At 30.8% G+C, this 18491-nt stretch overlaps 1 protein-coding gene and 1 pseudogene across 2 annotated transcripts; both read left to right on the forward strand.

The window, feature by feature from the left end:
• The first annotated feature begins 3770 nt into the window (after positions 1 to 3770).
• On the forward strand, positions 3771 to 4991 carry LOC145012474 (putative calcium-binding protein CML13 pseudogene; annotated as a pseudogene). Its single transcript, XR_013664525.1, has 2 exons — positions 3771 to 4313; positions 4802 to 4991. The product of XR_013664525.1 is annotated as a putative calcium-binding protein CML13 pseudogene (transcript).
• A 2323-nt stretch (positions 4992 to 7314) lies between these two features.
• LOC145008031 (chloride conductance regulatory protein ICln-like) lies at positions 7315 to 9067 on the forward strand. Its single transcript, XM_078966644.1, has 7 exons — positions 7315 to 7571; positions 7658 to 7781; positions 8020 to 8143; positions 8231 to 8290; positions 8362 to 8430; positions 8519 to 8613; positions 8837 to 9067. The coding sequence occupies exons 1-7, from the start codon at positions 7402 to 7404 to the stop codon at positions 8909 to 8911; spliced, it is 717 nt and encodes a 238-aa protein (XP_078822770.1). The 5' UTR covers positions 7315 to 7401; the 3' UTR covers positions 8912 to 9067.
• Positions 9068 to 18491: the final 9424 nt, after the last annotated feature.

Here is an 18491-nt window from a genome sequence, read left to right on the forward strand (position 1 = left end):
GAAAAAGAATCCAACCACCCACCTGGTGGCTAAAAGCGACGACACCGCTTTGAGAAGGCGGCACCAGCGATGGCTAACGGCGGCGAACGAAGGTGGCGGAGGGCACTGACTTCGTCTTCTTCACAGAAGCATTGCAGCGGCGGAGACAATCACAGTCGAGCTCAACAATGCAACGACGGTTGATGGCGTCGGTTCCAGCTTCATCGACGACTGCGCAAGGCAGCGGCAACGAGTACAACGGCAAAGGAGCAGCGATCGGAGAAGATATGGGAGGAAGAGAATGATGAAGGAGATGGCGACCGAGGTCCGGTGTCTCACATCGGCAAGCACTCCTCCGAGGGACGTGCTCTCGCTCCAACGTGGGGGGGGGGGGGGGAGGATGGACTCCGACGACCGACTTCATTGATGGCTCGAAGATCTCTCAGGCGACGGTTGAAGGTGAGGAGGAAGGTGGCGGCTGTAATGTGTTCTAGGGTTCCAGAAGAAGGGATGGGTTATATACCCGATCCTTGAACTTATTTTCCATAATGGCAATTTCAGCCCCTCAACCTTATATCCTTTTAAATTAAATTCCGGAAATTACCACGGAGTCCCTGACTTTATAATATTTTCATAATAAATCCCAATAATATAACAAGCGATCCCTGCCTTCTCAATTACTTACAAAAATAAAATCGAAACTTACATTTTAACCCCCAAATCTCTAAAATTATAACAACTAGCTTCTCGAGATCAACACCTTGCTATATAATTATCGATTTTAGGGCTACTAATCGCTCAGCATTTTATTTATTGATTTAATAAATAAACGGGGCTTTACAGATCAGCAACTGTTATGCCATGCGTAGCAAAATCTACGCCATGCATAAATCATTAACATCGTGTTCCTCATTCAGCTTATATGCCATGTATAATTATCCTGAGCCCTGTGTAGGATAAACCCACTACTACTAATCCAACTTCAAACAACCATAAATTCTTCGTTTTAACTTCGTTTTCGCCATTCTTAATATGAAGGAAAGGTATTGAAGAGCCCCATGATTCTATCTAGTTACTTTTGGCTTAACACATGCCGAACTAATACTATGCTCCTTGCAAGAAGCCCGACTTATAATTTTTCCCATTTTAACCTTTGGTTCCAGCACATGAATCAAGGGTTTGGATCTCATAACTAATATTATGAAACTTCAATAAGGTCTAAACTTTTACTTCCTTAAGGCCCAAAACATTTACTTGATCGAATTACGGTGCATAAACCTTGAACTAAGAAATGTCCTGAAATAGGGTGTTACATGAGTGATGCCATGTCGTGGCGCTACAAAAGTTACATGGAAATTTTGTCGAAATTTTGGAAATGGAAGAAAAAACATGAATGAGGTCAAATTCGCCAAATCTTAGGAAATATGAACATACTTTACTCATTTTAATAATATAGACGACCAACTTATTTTTTAACCAATAATAATAAATTTACTTATTGTTTTAACTAATAATAGCAACACACTTATTTTTTTTAAGTAGTAATAGGAACTTATTTATTTTTTAACCATTAATAACAACACATTTTTTTTACCATGAATATCAACATACTTATCTTTTTAGCCAATAACAACAAAGTATTAGTCATTTTAAACTAATAAGAGTAATTTAATTACCTTTTAGTATTAAAATTATATTTATTTGATGCTATAAAAGGAAGTAGAATCAAATCATTAATCTATTGTATTTTTATTGTCTTTAACTTAGTTCTAACGTGTTTCATGATATTTTTTGGATCTTGTATTCAGTTTTGAGTTTTATGTTTATTTTTATGAATTCATGTTAACACTATACCACATTTAATATTAAATTGGATTGAAATTAGGTTCTCATAAAATAAATATTATCAGGGTACAATGATCGTTTTTACATCGTTGAACCCAACCACCAGAATGATATAATACTAGTTTATTCCTATGGAGAAAATAATGCTACACATATGCCTTGTTTTATGGTATTAATGTAATGTATGCCAAAGTAATATCATTTATGTTTCATTTATATTTCATGACTTTTCTAACTTTTTCGGTTATGTGTGTATGTTTTAACATGGGTTGATAAAGAAAGAAATATCGGACATTTCTATTGTGAAAGTTGATATTTACGTGGTTTTTGAATTTTGAAATTGAAATAAAACTAAAATAGCATGGTCTCACTTGAAAGGTACTGTGAACCAAAAAGTCAAGAAAATAATGCATAAATGATAAAACATAACAAAAAGGATAAAATGTTTATTTTTAACATTAAACACAATCAGTCAAATATAATTAAACAACATAATTTTTTGTCAAAAACAAATTAAGTCAAAGCTTCAAATCCAATCAAACATTCAAACCATCGTATCAATTAGATATTGAGTGAGAACTATTAAACAATCGGGTCCTCCTACATACACGAATTATATACACGAATTATTGGTGTATTGACATTGAATTCCGTGTCTATGTAAATTAATCAGTGTTTTTAATTCTTTTTGTCAAACTTTCAATTAGGATCCTCTAATATACATCAAATTTATAATTTTCCCCTTCTGCTTTGTAAAGTTTTATATATTAGGCTTCTACTTTTATTATTATATATATATATATATATATATATATATATATATATATATATATATTAAAATGTTAACGTTTATCATTAGGAATTTAAATCCATTTTAAGTTTATTTTTTACTACGATATATTTTATCATTTTAAATTTATAATTTTAACGATCGATTTATTTAAAAAATTTTAACTTGTTTCTAGTAACATCTATTTAACCATCCTTACGTCAAATGTCAAGCCTTATATATATATATATATATATATATATATATATATATATATATATATATATATATATATATATATAGCAGAAAACATTTATATTTATAGATAAAATTATAAGTTATATGAAACATTAACAAAAATAGAATGGATAAAAATAAAAACTTGGTTTCAATTTCTTTCAATATATAGACCATTGATATTTCTTATATGTTAGACTGAAAGCAATTAACAATGTCATTTTGAAAGTGACTTTCGTTAAAAGCAAACATATGATATTTGTTATAAATATAGATTATATTAAATGACTATTGTTTCAATGAAAGTAACTATTGTTTCAACGACACATCGCCATTCGAAACGGATATTCATCCAATGGACACAAATGAAGCAGATGAAAATCAAATGGACACAATAAGTATTTAATAGGTATAGATCCATTAAAAACAATATAGTTTTAATAAAATACAATCAAATTTCTCTACTATCTTTTTTGTATTCATTTTCCATATAACTCTTACCTCTCTCTCTATATATATATATATATATATATATATATATATATATATATATATATATATATATATATATATATATATATATATATAAAGCTAAAGTTTCAAAAAGTATAAGGTATGATATGAAAATCAACTATAAATATAAGAGCATTTAATGAAAATTGAAAAGTAAACGTTTATTTAGTTTAATATATTAAAAAGTGTCAAAACTTTTAGTGATGTATATCGAGTCAATCAAAAATTCATGCATTTAGAATTCAAGTCGTGCGGTTACAATTACCCTAAACGATCCCAAAATTAAATCAATTATCCGAGCAAAAAACAACAAGGTACGGCCAGAAGTAATGGGCCAAATGAGCCCACAGTTAATCTCAGTGGGTCGCAATTGTCAGCCCAGTCAGTTGATGGATGTTATTGATTCTGTTCCCGGACACATGTTTTCTGGAACCTATCACCGGCTACAAGACATTCATTCACATAATTCAGACACAGAAAACGAGAGAGCGATTCAACGAAATCAAAGAAAAATTCGATAACAATGGGGAAAGATTTGAGCGATGAACAAGTTTCCGCCATGAAAGAGGCCTTTACCCTCTTCGATACCGACGGCGATGGCAAGATCGCCCCATCGGAGCTCGGGATTCTTATGCGTTCTCTCGGTGGAAATCCTACGCAAGCGCAGCTCAAGTCCATAATCGCCGAGGAAAAACTCACATCTCCCTTTGATTTCAACAGGTTTACCGACCTAATGGGGAAGCACCTCAAACCAGAGCCCTTTGATCGCCAGCTTCGTGATGCGTTTAAGGTTATTGACAAGGACGGGACCGGATACGTCGTCGTTGCGGATCTCAAACATATACTCACCAGCATCGGAGAGAAGCTAGAGCCTGCGGAGTTCGATGAGTGGATCCGAGAGATTGATGTTGGATCCGATGGGAAAATCAAGTATGAGGACTTCATCGCAAGAATGGTTGCTAAATGATTTGTAAGTTGCGATTTTCTCCATCGTTTTGTCATAAACATCTTAAATTTTGTGTCTCAATGTATTTCATTAGTTTTTTTTTTTGTGATTTACCTACCTAATTATTATATAGAAAATATATCAATACACTGTTATTTTTGTTGATTTTCACCCATTTTATATGTTGATCCCCCGCCTCAAAAGTTAGGTTCATAGTTATATCCAAATCCTGTAATTCCAGATTACATGTTCATTTGAATTCTTTTTTTGCTAATTTCAATGATATAGCATCTGCCCTTTTGTATAATTCTTTTTCTCACAAATCAAATCGCATTCCCTTGAACATTATAACTCCAAATTGGAGTGAAAAACAGATGTTTCTGATCAAAATTTCTTGAATTTTTTTTTCCTTAAATGGGTCTTTGCGTGTGTTTTAAGATGAAGCAACCCCCTCATGATTATCTCTTATTAGCTTAAAATATAACTTGAGAATGATCCTGTTTGGTATGCAGGTTAGAGATTGCTGCTGATGAAATACTGTGTGCTTCTCTGTCTTATTTAGATTTTATATTTTGGTGTGGTAATTTACTTAAAACTCTGGTTCAGAGTTTTCTGCTTGCTAGTTTTGATGAACTATTTGTATTTGGGGAATAACCCGAAATTTGTGCACTCATTTATCCATTTTTTTGCCTTACTTCTAAACAGGGTGCTTGTGAATAGTTTTGATTTAAATGTTCATGTAAAACATTGGTAATTTGGTATCTATCAATTGATTTCCTTTTCCATATCTACAATATTGGGTGTTACGAAATTCACTTGAGGTTGAGAATAATCCAACCAAAATCAAATTTTAAGAAACTAGAAGTAATTCGTGTAAGGATTTTGAGTTTCTAAGGGAGACCAAAACACTCTTATAAATTGACTAGTTACACCCAAATGAAGTTCGGTGCATCTTCCATTGTCAAAAGATTATTTTTAATACTATATTCAATGTAACATTTTGTGCATACATTAAGATGTTGATGTAGACATTTACATCTTTATTCAGATTTGGGTAAATGCATAAACACATAACGTATCAGTTTAGTTATCTAACTATTTTCATCAATACGAAAAATAGATAAGTCCCTATGATTAGATTGTAGTAGTTGAGATACGGAATTACAAAAAAAATTGTCCAAGGTTCAAAACTTTGTACACCCAAACTAATGTTGCTTGGGTCATTAAGATGGTATAGCTTTCGGAGGTATTTGTTTTAAAAAAGGTAATTTAACTTTTATACCCTCCATTATAATTAAAAAGAAAAATAAATCATGATTAAGAGTATAAAAGTCAAAATACCTTTTTAAGCGGATGAATAAAAAACATAAATGCAAAAATCTAACCTCTATTTAGCTTTGATTAGAGTACCATGTTTGTGGTTTGAGATAAGATATATAACATGGGCTTGAGGCTTAATGAAAAACAAATTTCTTTTTTTGTTTATTCAGATCCCGATCATAATGAACCGTTGATTAGTTGATCTCCATCACACACGAAAAGCTTGATTTGGTGTGGCGTGAGTTTGTTGAGATTTTAGATATTTAACCTTTTTTAGTGATTGAGATAAATAGAAGACAATTCTCTTAAGCATATCATATGCTAATAGGACAATATAAAAATATCATATGCTAACAGGACAATATAAAAATATTTCTACATATTTTATATTTAAATGAGAAAATTACAAATTTAGCCATTTCTCTAAAGCATTTTCCATAAATTAGCCAAAAATAAAAATACAAAACTTTCAATTTTAACCAACTGCAGATGAGCAGGACTTGCCTGCAAGCTCAGTAAATGAATTGTGAAATCATGGACCGTATGCAGTTTTGTGGTCCATTATCACAATATATTTGAATCATAAAAAAAAATTCAACATTCGGTCCCAGAAATTATTTTTGATAGCATAAGACTAGTTTTCTATTAACAATGTTGTACTTTCTTGTTTGTATTTTATAATATCAGCTGGAATATAGTACTAGTAACTTGTAGTTATTTTGTCTGAATTGTGAAAAAAAAAGACACCAAATTGCAGATGGCATGACCTTCTGCAATTGTACAACCCTTTAATAAGCAACCGGTGTAATAACGGCTTGTACACTCACATATATCAACCAAGAAAAAGCTAGCATGAGATTGCAAATATGTAGATATGAAAATGCAGAATGACATTATGTCATTTGCGATTTTGTGTCTTGAGAAAATGATCAAAATCTAAAAAATTTATACATGAAACTGTAATTTCGATCATTATAATAATTCATTATTATTTTTTTATTTTTTTATAAATTCAAAGTTATAAATATTTAGACTTTTATATTTAATTTTTTTTAACTTAATATATATATATATATATATATATATATATATATATATATATATATATATATATATATATATATATATATATATAATTTTGGTTAAGTAATAAAAGATAGGAGCATTAAAAAACTTGTCATTTTCTCGATTTTATATAATAATCAATCGCTACAAGTAAGTGATCACCAACTTAGCTGGTTGTGATGCATCTTGGGTTATAGGCCTCAGTGAGTGAGGTCAAGAGTTCGATTTTTGGCTGAACACATTTGGGGGATTTTCTCTGGATTAACGTGGGTTCGATTATTCTTTCCCTTTGGTGGTGAGTGGTGCCCCTCTTGGTGGCCTGCCAGACATTCCTGATCCATCGGGTCGGATTACCCTCTATCTATTTGTCGGATCAAAAAAAAAATCGCTACAAATAAAGGGGTGTTTGGCTTAGTTTTTCACAGCCAAAAGTCCTTTTTGGAAAAGAAAAAAAAGCAAAATATGTTTAGTAAACTAGTTTTAAAAAACTACTTTTGGAGTTTTTATATAAGGAAATTAATTTTTTGGAAAAATCAGAAAATTTTATTTTTTTTGTAACATTTAAAAAAAAAAAACTTTTAGATTTTAAGAAGGTTAGCCAAACACCCTGAAATAAAAAATAAACAAATATAATAAACTATCCGTTCTTCCCACGTTCTCAAGCTATAGAGAACATTCACAACACAGTAGCCAGAATTGTAAACTAGGGTTTTAGACAGCGGAAATCATGGTGGCAGGTTTAAGGTATTTTACAGATAGATCGGACGACGGCGCCGCCGGTGCACCTCTTCTAGATACTGTCAACGGCGAGGAGCTTATGCATGTCCAGCCGGCCGTTTCCATTGTTCTCGGCAACCATCCTCTCGAGTCTCCTGGCACGCTCTACATCTCTACCAAGTAAATTTCCAACTCTTCTGACAATTCGGCATTTGTTTACGTAAATAACTTCATTTTGATCCCTAAGATTCGTTCGAATTTTGTAGACAAGTGATATGGTTGAGCGATACCGAGAGGACAAAAGGCTACGCTGTTGATTTCTTGTCGGTGTCTCTTCATGCGGTATCTAGGGATCCCGAGGCATTTACATCTCCCTGCATATATACACAGGTATTACGCCTCTATCACAACTATACTTATATTGTTTTTGCCTGTATTTTATCTCGATGTGAGGGGAATAATTGATGCCCTATCTTGTGGTAGTCTTATGTTTAGATTGCACTGAAGCAGTCAGTATTTAATTGAAATGTATTTTGTTGTGTTTAAGAGTATTTGGAGATGAAGTCTATCTTTGCTGTTACAACTGTTTTGATATGAATGAAGGTTCTGTAATTCATTATTATTTTAGATTGATACAGGTGATGAAGAAGATGATGATGATGAATCAGAAAGTTCAGATTCAGAATCTAATGAGACATTTGATTTATCAAAGATCACCGAAATGAGACTAGTGCCTTCAGACCCTAATCAATGTATGCTTCCAAAATCCCACTTCATTACATACAGAATATCAAAAGTCAGTTTCAATCCTAATAAATTAACTTAAAATTGGTTGATAGTGGATGCTCTCTTCGATGTGTTCTGTGAGTGTGCAGAGCTCAACCCTGAACCTGTTGAAGGTATATTGCTTGCTTAAATTTACATTTGAAGCCCTTTTGAACTTTTTACTGATATTTACTTCTTTCTTCAGAGGATGAACCTGAGGGGCATAATTGGATATTCAGTGCTGATCAGCTGGGACCTGCCATGGGTATAATAGGTATAAACACTTTTTACCTATGCTACTTTATTCCATTTAATGTAATTAATTCTTATATTATATTTATGTAACTTACTTTGATGTTTAGATGGAGTTGATCAGGAATGGGATTCTTCACAAACTCATTTCACCACAATTGGTCATCCAAATGGAGATCATGATCTAGCACGCAATGTGCTTGAGGTATGTTGTTATAATTCTACTTTCATGTAATTGGAACCACATGCTTATAAGAAAAGTGAGTGAATAACCTTCTTAATCATATGGTTTTTAAAAATATTTAAGCCGCCATGTACATTAGCTAAGGATTTTATCTAATGTAGGGACCAGGTCTAAATAATGTTTCTCACTTTTTTACAAATTTATGCAACTGACACAAAATATGCAAATATTGATGATTGCACAGCTTCAAATAAACGACCAAAGGTTTGAGGATGCTGAAGAAATGGAGAGCAACAACAGAAATGGTGGCCAACAATGATCATCTTCTGGTTACATAACTTGACATGTAACGTTTTTTAATGACAAGTACCAAGTTTGGTACATGATGATGATGCAAGGTTTGTAGCTTGTAGGAGTGTGGTTTATAAACTTGTTTGTTGCTCTTAAATTAAATTTTTACAGTTTTTCAGATTCATTTAGTTTTTCATATTTTTTAAACTTGATACAGAATAAAGTTTTTAAGGTAACTCAGATACATACACTAAACCAACTTTTCTCTATTCTAACCTATCATTTATCATTTTCCATTTTCCTAAATAACATTCAAAACAGCACCATTTTTGGTGTCGCATCACCTGGTATTTCTGGTGTGCAAGTCTTGCAAGAAATCATAATTTTCAACTCAGTGTTATGGGAATTCGTGTAAATTTAGCAAACAAGTTGAGATAGATGGAAACTAACCGGCAGAGCATTCTGCCATCCGACAGGTAATACACCACATATAATATAAGAGAATCCAATTTCGTGGTATCTTCCTTGTAAATCTTCTCGTAGGCTGCAAACTTTACATTCATTCCATTTTGCTTCAAGAGCACTATCATAAGTGACGTGTCGACCCCAATGCCTACAACCAATTCAAACAGTTATTTTTTCCACCAATTCAAACAGTTGCCAATATACTGAAGTAAATCAAGTACACACTTGGCTCGCTATGTAGACATAATTATAGTCACCACAATTAGCCCAATCCACATGAATCGATACGGTATTAACTTTTAACATCTTCTCGTACATGAAATGGTTCGTGATCCCACCCATGATCGACTTCCTTGAAAAACTCTCTCTCTCTCTCTCTCTCTCTCTCTATATATATATATATATATATATATATATATATATATATATATATATATATATATATATATATAAGCCTAAGTTATTCTATTCAAAATAATTATTGTGTTATTGTATGCATAAATGTGGATCAATCGATTTTTTTACTTATTTTAAGAAAGTAATTATTACACATTATTTAATTAAATATAATTGAAAAATACCATCTCTAGAATGGTATTTTAGCCAATTAATTTAGATTTAATAAAGGAAATTTGCATATTTTAAAGAAAATTGCATATTTTAAGGAAGAATAAATTCTATTAATTTTAAAAATCTGATTGTATGGATGAGTTTTTTCCTAATTCGGAAATTCTAACGGAATATGTTTATCAATATATTGAAAAATAAAAACTATGATTGAACCATAAAAGAATACTTAGTATATTCTATTATTCCAACTTATATAGATTGTGAAACACACCCTTCTATTAATTTAGTTTTAACAAATATATAATCTATATTTTTTCATTACATTAATATTAAATACAAAAGATTATATTTATAATAAACTTATAAATAAATATTATTTATGCATTTATAAAAATATTACACATACACACTTTTAAATAAATATTAAATAGATAAATAATAGTATTGTCACTTGTTGGTTTTTATTAGATTATTATTGTAATATATAGGTTAACTATATGTTTAATAGCATATGTTATCGTGTTTGTAATATATATTCTAATTATAAGTTTTATGTAATACGTTATCGTTTTTTAAAACTTCAATATTTATTTAAATTTTTATATGAATTTGATGAACAAGAAACAAACTTTATATTTATAATTAATTAATATAATTTAATATATAACAACATATTATAAGTATGAAATATTATATTTAAATTATAATTAGTAGGTAAAAATGAACTACAAATGTATAAATATATAATAGAGGGACTAAAACCGACAACACAAAGTTTATCCCCATTTTAGGAGAAATGAATAGTATAACACCATATTTGATGTAATACTATTCATATCCCCCAAAATGGTGGAATAAATGAGGAAGGGTTGGAGAAGAATAAAGGAAAAAATGAAGAATAAAAGTGGGTTGAAGATGCTCTAAGTTTTTGTAAAAATAACTATTCATCATCTACAAACAACAAAAATAACATAAAGTTAACTACAAAAATAATACATTAAATTCATATTTCTAGCTACTAAAATACACATATATCTTTAATTCCAAAGAACAAAGTCCTCAATACAAAATCAATGAAGTTGAGTTCGATTCACTTAAATTTTGCCATCTACTTTTCAAGGTTAAACTTTTTACGTAATTATATCTTGATTATTAAGTTGCTATTTCTTACGTTCTTGTTAAGGGTCTTATGTTAGTTTCTTTTAGGAATGAAAGTATATACTACTCATGAAAAAAAAGATAATTATGGAACCATTATGAAAATCATAAAGCATACAAGGCAGTTAAATCTAAACCAATTATTTAGGCTCATCCGCAGCGTACAAGGTATTTAAATCTATTATTTAGAATTCGTTCGGGATTTCATACTAAGCCATACAAGGTGCATTTCAAAAATTAGAAAGCATACAAGGCAATGAAATTGAAAATCAGAAAGCATACATTGCATTTAAATCGATTAACGTCAAAATCAAAACATAGGTCAATTTTAGCGATAAACTCAGAAAGCTTTGAAAATCGAAAGAATAGAAGGCTAGGAAATCGATTTATGTAAATGAAAAAACGAAAATCATAAGCACACTCAAAGCCAGAAAATTCGAAATACATGATTTCTTGTGTGTGTGATGAACAGGCAACACAATATCTAAGAAAACATAGTTGATCGTGATGCCTAATGAAGAAAATGTAGAGCAGGCCTTCTTCTGTTCTTTGGCCAAGACTCTAAGAATGAAGTTATGAAGAAAGTGTCGCTTAGGGAAGAAGAGTGAAGAAAGCAACGAATGGATTATAAAACAATCGAACAATCTCTTATTAGGGATAGCCCAAGAGGCCAAGATGCTTAGAAGTACAGTTTAATAAAGCTTGCAAATGCCGTTGGAACTTTTCTTGGAGTTTGACAAAATTATTTAATTGAAAGACTATTCATAGTTTCAAGAAGTTAAAAGAGTTTTATTTAATTTTAAAAACTATTATAAATTTAGTTTATTCGTTTTATTGTCGTATTACATTTCGTTATAATTTCGTGTATAACTCGTGTTGCTTCCGTGTCAATTTTCGTTTCAGATTTTCAACCTGAACACAACACAACACGAAGCTGTGTTTTTTTATACCCGATACAAACACGACACGAACACGAATTTATATTTCGATTTCGTCCCAATTTCGTTTCATGTCGTGTATTTTTGTCGAGTCATGCCACTTTTGACACCCCTATTCGGACATTCGGATTGTAGAATGGGTTTTAACAAAAACCAAATTACAATTTTGGAATTTAGGATTGGTTTTAGTTACAAAAGTATAAACTGAATATTAATTATAAATATTTTATCTTTTTAAATATTTGTTAATTTATTATCGTTGATTTATTTCAATTAAATAAGAAGGTACTTAAAAAAAAATCCTAATTACTATAAAATTTGGTCCACGTTTAAGTCATTTCCTTTTCTTTTATTTTTATTAAAGTCCACCAAGATGACAAATGATAAATAAACTTGGCAAAATTGATGTTGTTGTTGAAGTCGTAGGCTTTCTGAATTTTCTCGGAATTATAAAACTTGGCCAACTGAATTATAATTTGGTTGGTTTATACTGATTCATAATTTAGTTCGATATATTCGGATTAATTATTTGAAAACTAGAATCAGTTTTGGATTCAATTGATCAATTCAATCCATCAAAGGAGCACCCCTAACTATTTCTATACCAAATGATAGTTTTTCATTCTATAAATGAATATTATTTTCATTGTGTATCTTAAACATGTTAGATGTATCATAATGGTCGTGTATGGTCAATCATTTATCTTGCAATACTTTTAACAAACAGGTTAAGATACTAACTGTATAATAGTAGAATACGCCAAAAAGAGATATAATGTATCATAACGGTCGTGTGTGATCAATCATTTATTATACTGTGATACTTTCATTAGAAAAAAAAGGATCATAGCTTTTGGACATTGGACATGAGCTCTATTTGTCACGAGTCATGACTCCTACTAGAAATTGGGTGAACCTCTCATATAGTCAAGGGGCAAGGGCCATAATTGATCTTTCTTGGGTTAGTTCATACTTCGTACAATTGTACAAACTACAAAGTATCCATCTTATTTTATTAGTATTTGCAAAGATGCACTTTAATTTGGATATAAAACCCAAAGCAAAGTATATATATAATAAAAGCATAATGCATGTTTCCTATGAAAAAAAATTGAGAAATAATATGTTTTATTAAAAGAATGGCATGTTATCTTCAAAGGTGAAGCATGCAAGATTTAAACATATGAAATAATATGTTTTTTTTTTAAAGAATGACATGTTATCTCAACGTGATGGATTAGATTGATTATAGAAAAAATGAAAACTTTAGGACTTCATAATCCAGTAAATCATTATATATTTTTTCTTACAATTAAACCCAAAATACTGGCAAGTGTTTACAATTAAGTCTCAAAACCAGTAATGTGGGTTTTTACCTCGATAAACCAGTAAGTTTTGAGTTTTTTTTCCAGATAACCAATCACCAACCGAATATGAGTGTTTTTCTTTTATAAATATGATTATTGTTTAGAGGATTGGACTAACTATTATCTAATATTTAGTATTGGACTAAATGCATATTTTGTATTGTACTAACTTAAATTTTGATTATATTTGTGAAAAAGCATTAGTTGGATGGTGACCGGTTATCAGGGTAAAAACCTAAAAATTTCTGGTTTGTCGGGGTAAAAAACCCAAAACTGTAAACAATTGCTGATTTTGAGGACTTAACTGTAAATATTTGTCAGTTTTGGGGACTTAATTGTAAACAATTGTCAATGTTTTGGGATTAATTGTAATAGAAAAAAATATAAAGATTAATCGATTATGTGGCCAAAATGTAAAGACTTTCCCTAAAATTTTCCTGAAAAAAATAATTATTAAATCGCTAGAAATTAAAACTATAAATCCGCAAAATGGACCTACGATTTTGCCCTTTATGGTGATTTTTTTGGAAAATAAAATACAAACAATATAAAATAATTAATTAAAAAAATTATAAATGAAATATATGATAAATATGATGATAGAAATAAACTAGAGATATAATATAGTCAAATTAAGAAAGTTACAATTAAGGACCATAGTTGTTGAATCGTAAAAGTTGAGAATTGAATTTTGATTGAGCAAATAGGATTTGAAGTCATAAATTACATGAAGTAATATTATTTAGGAAACACTAAGGTACTAATTAGTTTCCAAGTCAAAAAAATGACTTGGGTGTAAACTTTTGAAGTTAAAGGGCCAAAATTTGACTTAGACTAACTTGAATGCCTGGTATATTGATAAGAATAGCAAGATTTTGGAGACAATGTGTTAAAATAAGAAGTTTCATTAAAAGACTAGTTAATTTGGTGTTCATTTAAAATAATTCATATCCCTATTTCAAAAGTTTTCATGAATATTGCAGCAAACTATTGTTATGTCTATACACTTAGACAATCTACAATCCAATTCAAGACAACCTTAATTCAGTACTTACTTTCAAAGTATGATCGACTGTGGATGTTTGTGTAATCCAATTATTCGGGAAGTAAAACATACTAAAGAAACACAAAGATAAACAAATGACAAAATATAGTAAACAATACTCATAAATAAATCTCTATTATTTAATCATCAAATTCCAATTACATTTATTTGTTACAAGTTTCTAAATAAGTATCTAATCAATAAAACTAATATCATCCTTTAGACCAATGCTCATTGCGTGATAAACATGCTTAATCCTACTAAGACCTTTGTGAGGGGATCGACATGATTCTGTTTTGATCATACCCTCTTAACCACGAAGCTTCCTTCTTCTACACGATGTATGATAAAGTGATATTTTCTTTTGATATGCCTAGATCTACCATGATCTCTTGGTTCCTTGGTCAAGGCAACCACTCCTTTATTTTCATAGAAATTTTCCTTCGGCACCTTAATGGCTGGCACTAATCCAAGATCTCCAATGAAGTTTTTCAACCATATAGCCTCGCCTCCTTCGAAGCTTCGCTCGCATCAATGTACTCTGATTCACAAGTAGAATCAGCCACGGTCTCCTACTTGGAACTTTGTTAAGTTACTACTCCGCCATTAAGGGTAAATATCCAGCCTAAGTGAGAACAGTAGTTGTCTCTATCTGTCTGAAAGATAGAGTCACTATACTCAATAACTCTTAAGTCATCACTGCCACCAAGCACAAGGACCCAATCCTTAGGTCGTCACAGATTCTTAAGTATGTTCTTAACCGTTATCCAATGAGCTTTACCTGAATTTCCCTGATATCAACTAACCATGCTCAAAGCAAAAGCCATGTCAGGCGAGTACATGTCACAACTATTGGGTTTTGTGTACTATAACACTCCTATGGCACACATACAACCCTAATAGCTTTAGATCTAAGTTCTTTATAGTTATACATGCAACAAAATTTTTCAAAGCATGAAGCCTACAACTAGCATACAATTTGACATATGAATTATAAAAGTAAGTTATAAGATTACATCTTTGTTGTAGCTTGTAGGAATTGGTCTTTCAAGAGCCTATCACCTCAAGTGTGATGCGTCAAATGTCTTATAACAAACCAAAAGCAAGATGAGGAACTTCAGAGAGAGGTTTGGAGACACAAAAATCGTCTAGGGCTTCTAGGAACACATAGTGCATGATTTTTGGCTTTAGAGGAATACATATATAGTGTAGAATTCCAAGAGTCATAAGCAAACCATAATTCTTACACTTAGGCTTATGATCCATAATTCAGATGGACTAATATTTCATGGACTTTCACATAAGCTTAGTCCATCATGGATCAATAGCCCAAACCAAATGTATCACTGATTTACATAATGATCAGTACCCGTTAATTTATTAGTCTCTTTTGATCACTAAATTAATTCTAATTAATTGTTGATCAATACTAATTAAATACTATGATTTCTCAATTAATATAGTATACTTGTAATATATTAATAAATCATATATAACCTCTTTCTCAAATTTCCATCCTATCAAATTGCTCCAGAGTGTTACAACCCAAATGGACCATGCTGTATCGGGTCAAATGTGGTTTCCTCATTGTTCAAATGATAAGTCATAACAAACTGATCATAACAGCTAGGCAATGAATGCAAGACTATGTCAATAGCCAATTCCTCATCAAAGTTAACAATGAGCTTCAACAGACGATCAATATAACGTTGCATGTGGTTCATGATGCACTCTGCTTCCTTCATCTTGCTTGTTATGAGTGACTTGACTATCTCGTACGTTTCTTGATGGGCTCATTGATAGTTCTTTTCCATCAAGTCCTTGAAAATCTCATAAGGCCAATAGTCCTTGTAGAAACTTTGCAGCTTGGGAGTCATAGTAGCAACCATGATGCATGAGACCTTGGTAGCATCATTGTAGTGTCTCCTATATTCAGCAATTTCTTCGAGAGTAGATTTAGTTTCATCAATCCCGTTCAGCTCCTTTTCGAGAACATATTCCTTATCCTCGAACCTCATGGTCATTCTGATGTTGCGGATCCAGTAATTAAAGTTAGCACCATCAAAGGTGACCTTCAAGCAGATGTTCAAGAGAGAGAAGTGGTTGGAGTTGTTGTTGGAGGAGCCAGAAGCATTGTTTGAAGTTGACATCTAAAAAAGAAAAAGGATAAGATTTGATTAGATGAGAAACCCTCAATGTAGCACCTCTAATGGCTCACAAGCACTCAATGCAAGAGAATGATATGAGAGAGGAATTGATGATCAAAATTTCGGTTTCTTCTTCCAAAGAGTTGGCCGAAAATCATAGCCCTAAGGGCTCTTTATATAGTACACCAAGGATGCTATGGATTAACCCTAATTTCAAATATGGTAATTATCCACCTCCTTTGGTTATCCATATATGATAAGATATTCTATAAAATCTAGAATAATCTTACATATACCATGCAATTTTCGTCCAACGCCTTCACTAGGAAGGTTCTGGACTCTCTTGCTCAACTATTGAAAATTTTTATTTCTAGTCCCTGCATTATTAATTAATCCCTTTAATCCCAAAATCAATTCGAAATTAATTTCTTATTAAATACTAATTAATAATATGATTAATAATTAATATATTAGTTCCATAACATATTAATAAATCATTTATTCTAATCTCCCTATTCTAATAAAAGAGTAATTTTTAATCTCCTTATGACATGTGTCACCATATTAAGCCTGATAATTAATGCAAATTTTATTTTTCTTTTGTCATGTTTCACCTTATTATGTCTTATAATTAATGCATACCATTTGTCAACATATTGATTCTCCATTTCAAATTTCAAACTTTAAATTTCTCATTTTAATTACATTAAATTAACAACATTAGAATAAAAATTAAAATAAAATGAATACAAATTATAAAGTGATATAATTTTACATATTTATTTAAATTAATGATTATAATTTTATATAACTAAAAAACCTCTTAATCAATAATTTATTTAAAATAGGTTATTAATTATTTTAAAATTTAACTATTGAAGTTTAATTAATTTTATAACTGTATTTCCTATGGGTTATAAACTAGTTTATTAATCAATTAATAAATTCTTCCTATTCCTCAACTAATCATCCTGTCTAGTTGCATGCGTGAAGGCAACCTAAAAGAATCATGCCAAAATCAATTGAAGTACCTACTAATTATATTTATGAACTTAGACACCTAATCCAACAATTCTATCATTAGTTCTCCAATTAATGAACAACTTCCTTTATAGTTGCTTGAATATGGCTTAGATAAAGTTTTTGGGTTTTAAAACCCTAGATCCCATAAGGAAGTCAAATTTAAATGAAGTATATGGTTAAATCTAAGCCATATTCATGGGCCGTGTCATTTAGTTGTCATCTAAGCCATAGTCATTCCATGATGACTAAATGTAAATATTCTCTTCTTTTTGGCGTGTTGGGCATGACACGGGCCGAGTCATTTTCCAACACAAAGTTCCACACATGTCGTGTACTACCTTATATGCTTTATGACACTAAACTTGTTTTGTTCATAACTTTTCACCCAGACTTGAAATTATGTACGATTTTCAGCTATGTTCATGTTTTAACAAAAGGAAGACAATGAAATAATAAAATTACATATTTAGAGTTATGGTCTTAATATTATTCTTAATTAATCAATTAATATAGTTCTGATATACGTTTTTAGGTTACTAGGTGACACTTGAGTTACTACATTATGCTTCAGGAGAAATGGTATGTTACAATCTTTTACATACCTTAAAGGTGAATAATGATAACTAGACAAATATGAGTAATTACCGAATACATGTCACTATGATAATAAATGATGATTTTATGAATCGAATTATGAATAAGTGATTTCAAAACTTTCTTCATATGTTGTGACATCCCCAATTGACGGTCATTTTTAAAATTTTTATTTATGCTTATTTTAAAATCAGATTATCCTTTTTGAAGAATAATATTGCAGAAGTTGTTCTTAGAAAACATGATAATGATATTATCAAAGCATTCCGAAGAAATGTATTTTATTTATATTAAAACATTG

The sequence above is a fragment of the Lactuca saligna genome, chromosome 8 (genome assembly GCF_052625555.1).
Source record: "Lactuca saligna cultivar CGN05327 chromosome 8, ASM5262555v1, whole genome shotgun sequence".
NCBI lineage: Eukaryota > Viridiplantae > Streptophyta > Magnoliopsida > Asterales > Asteraceae > Lactuca > Lactuca saligna.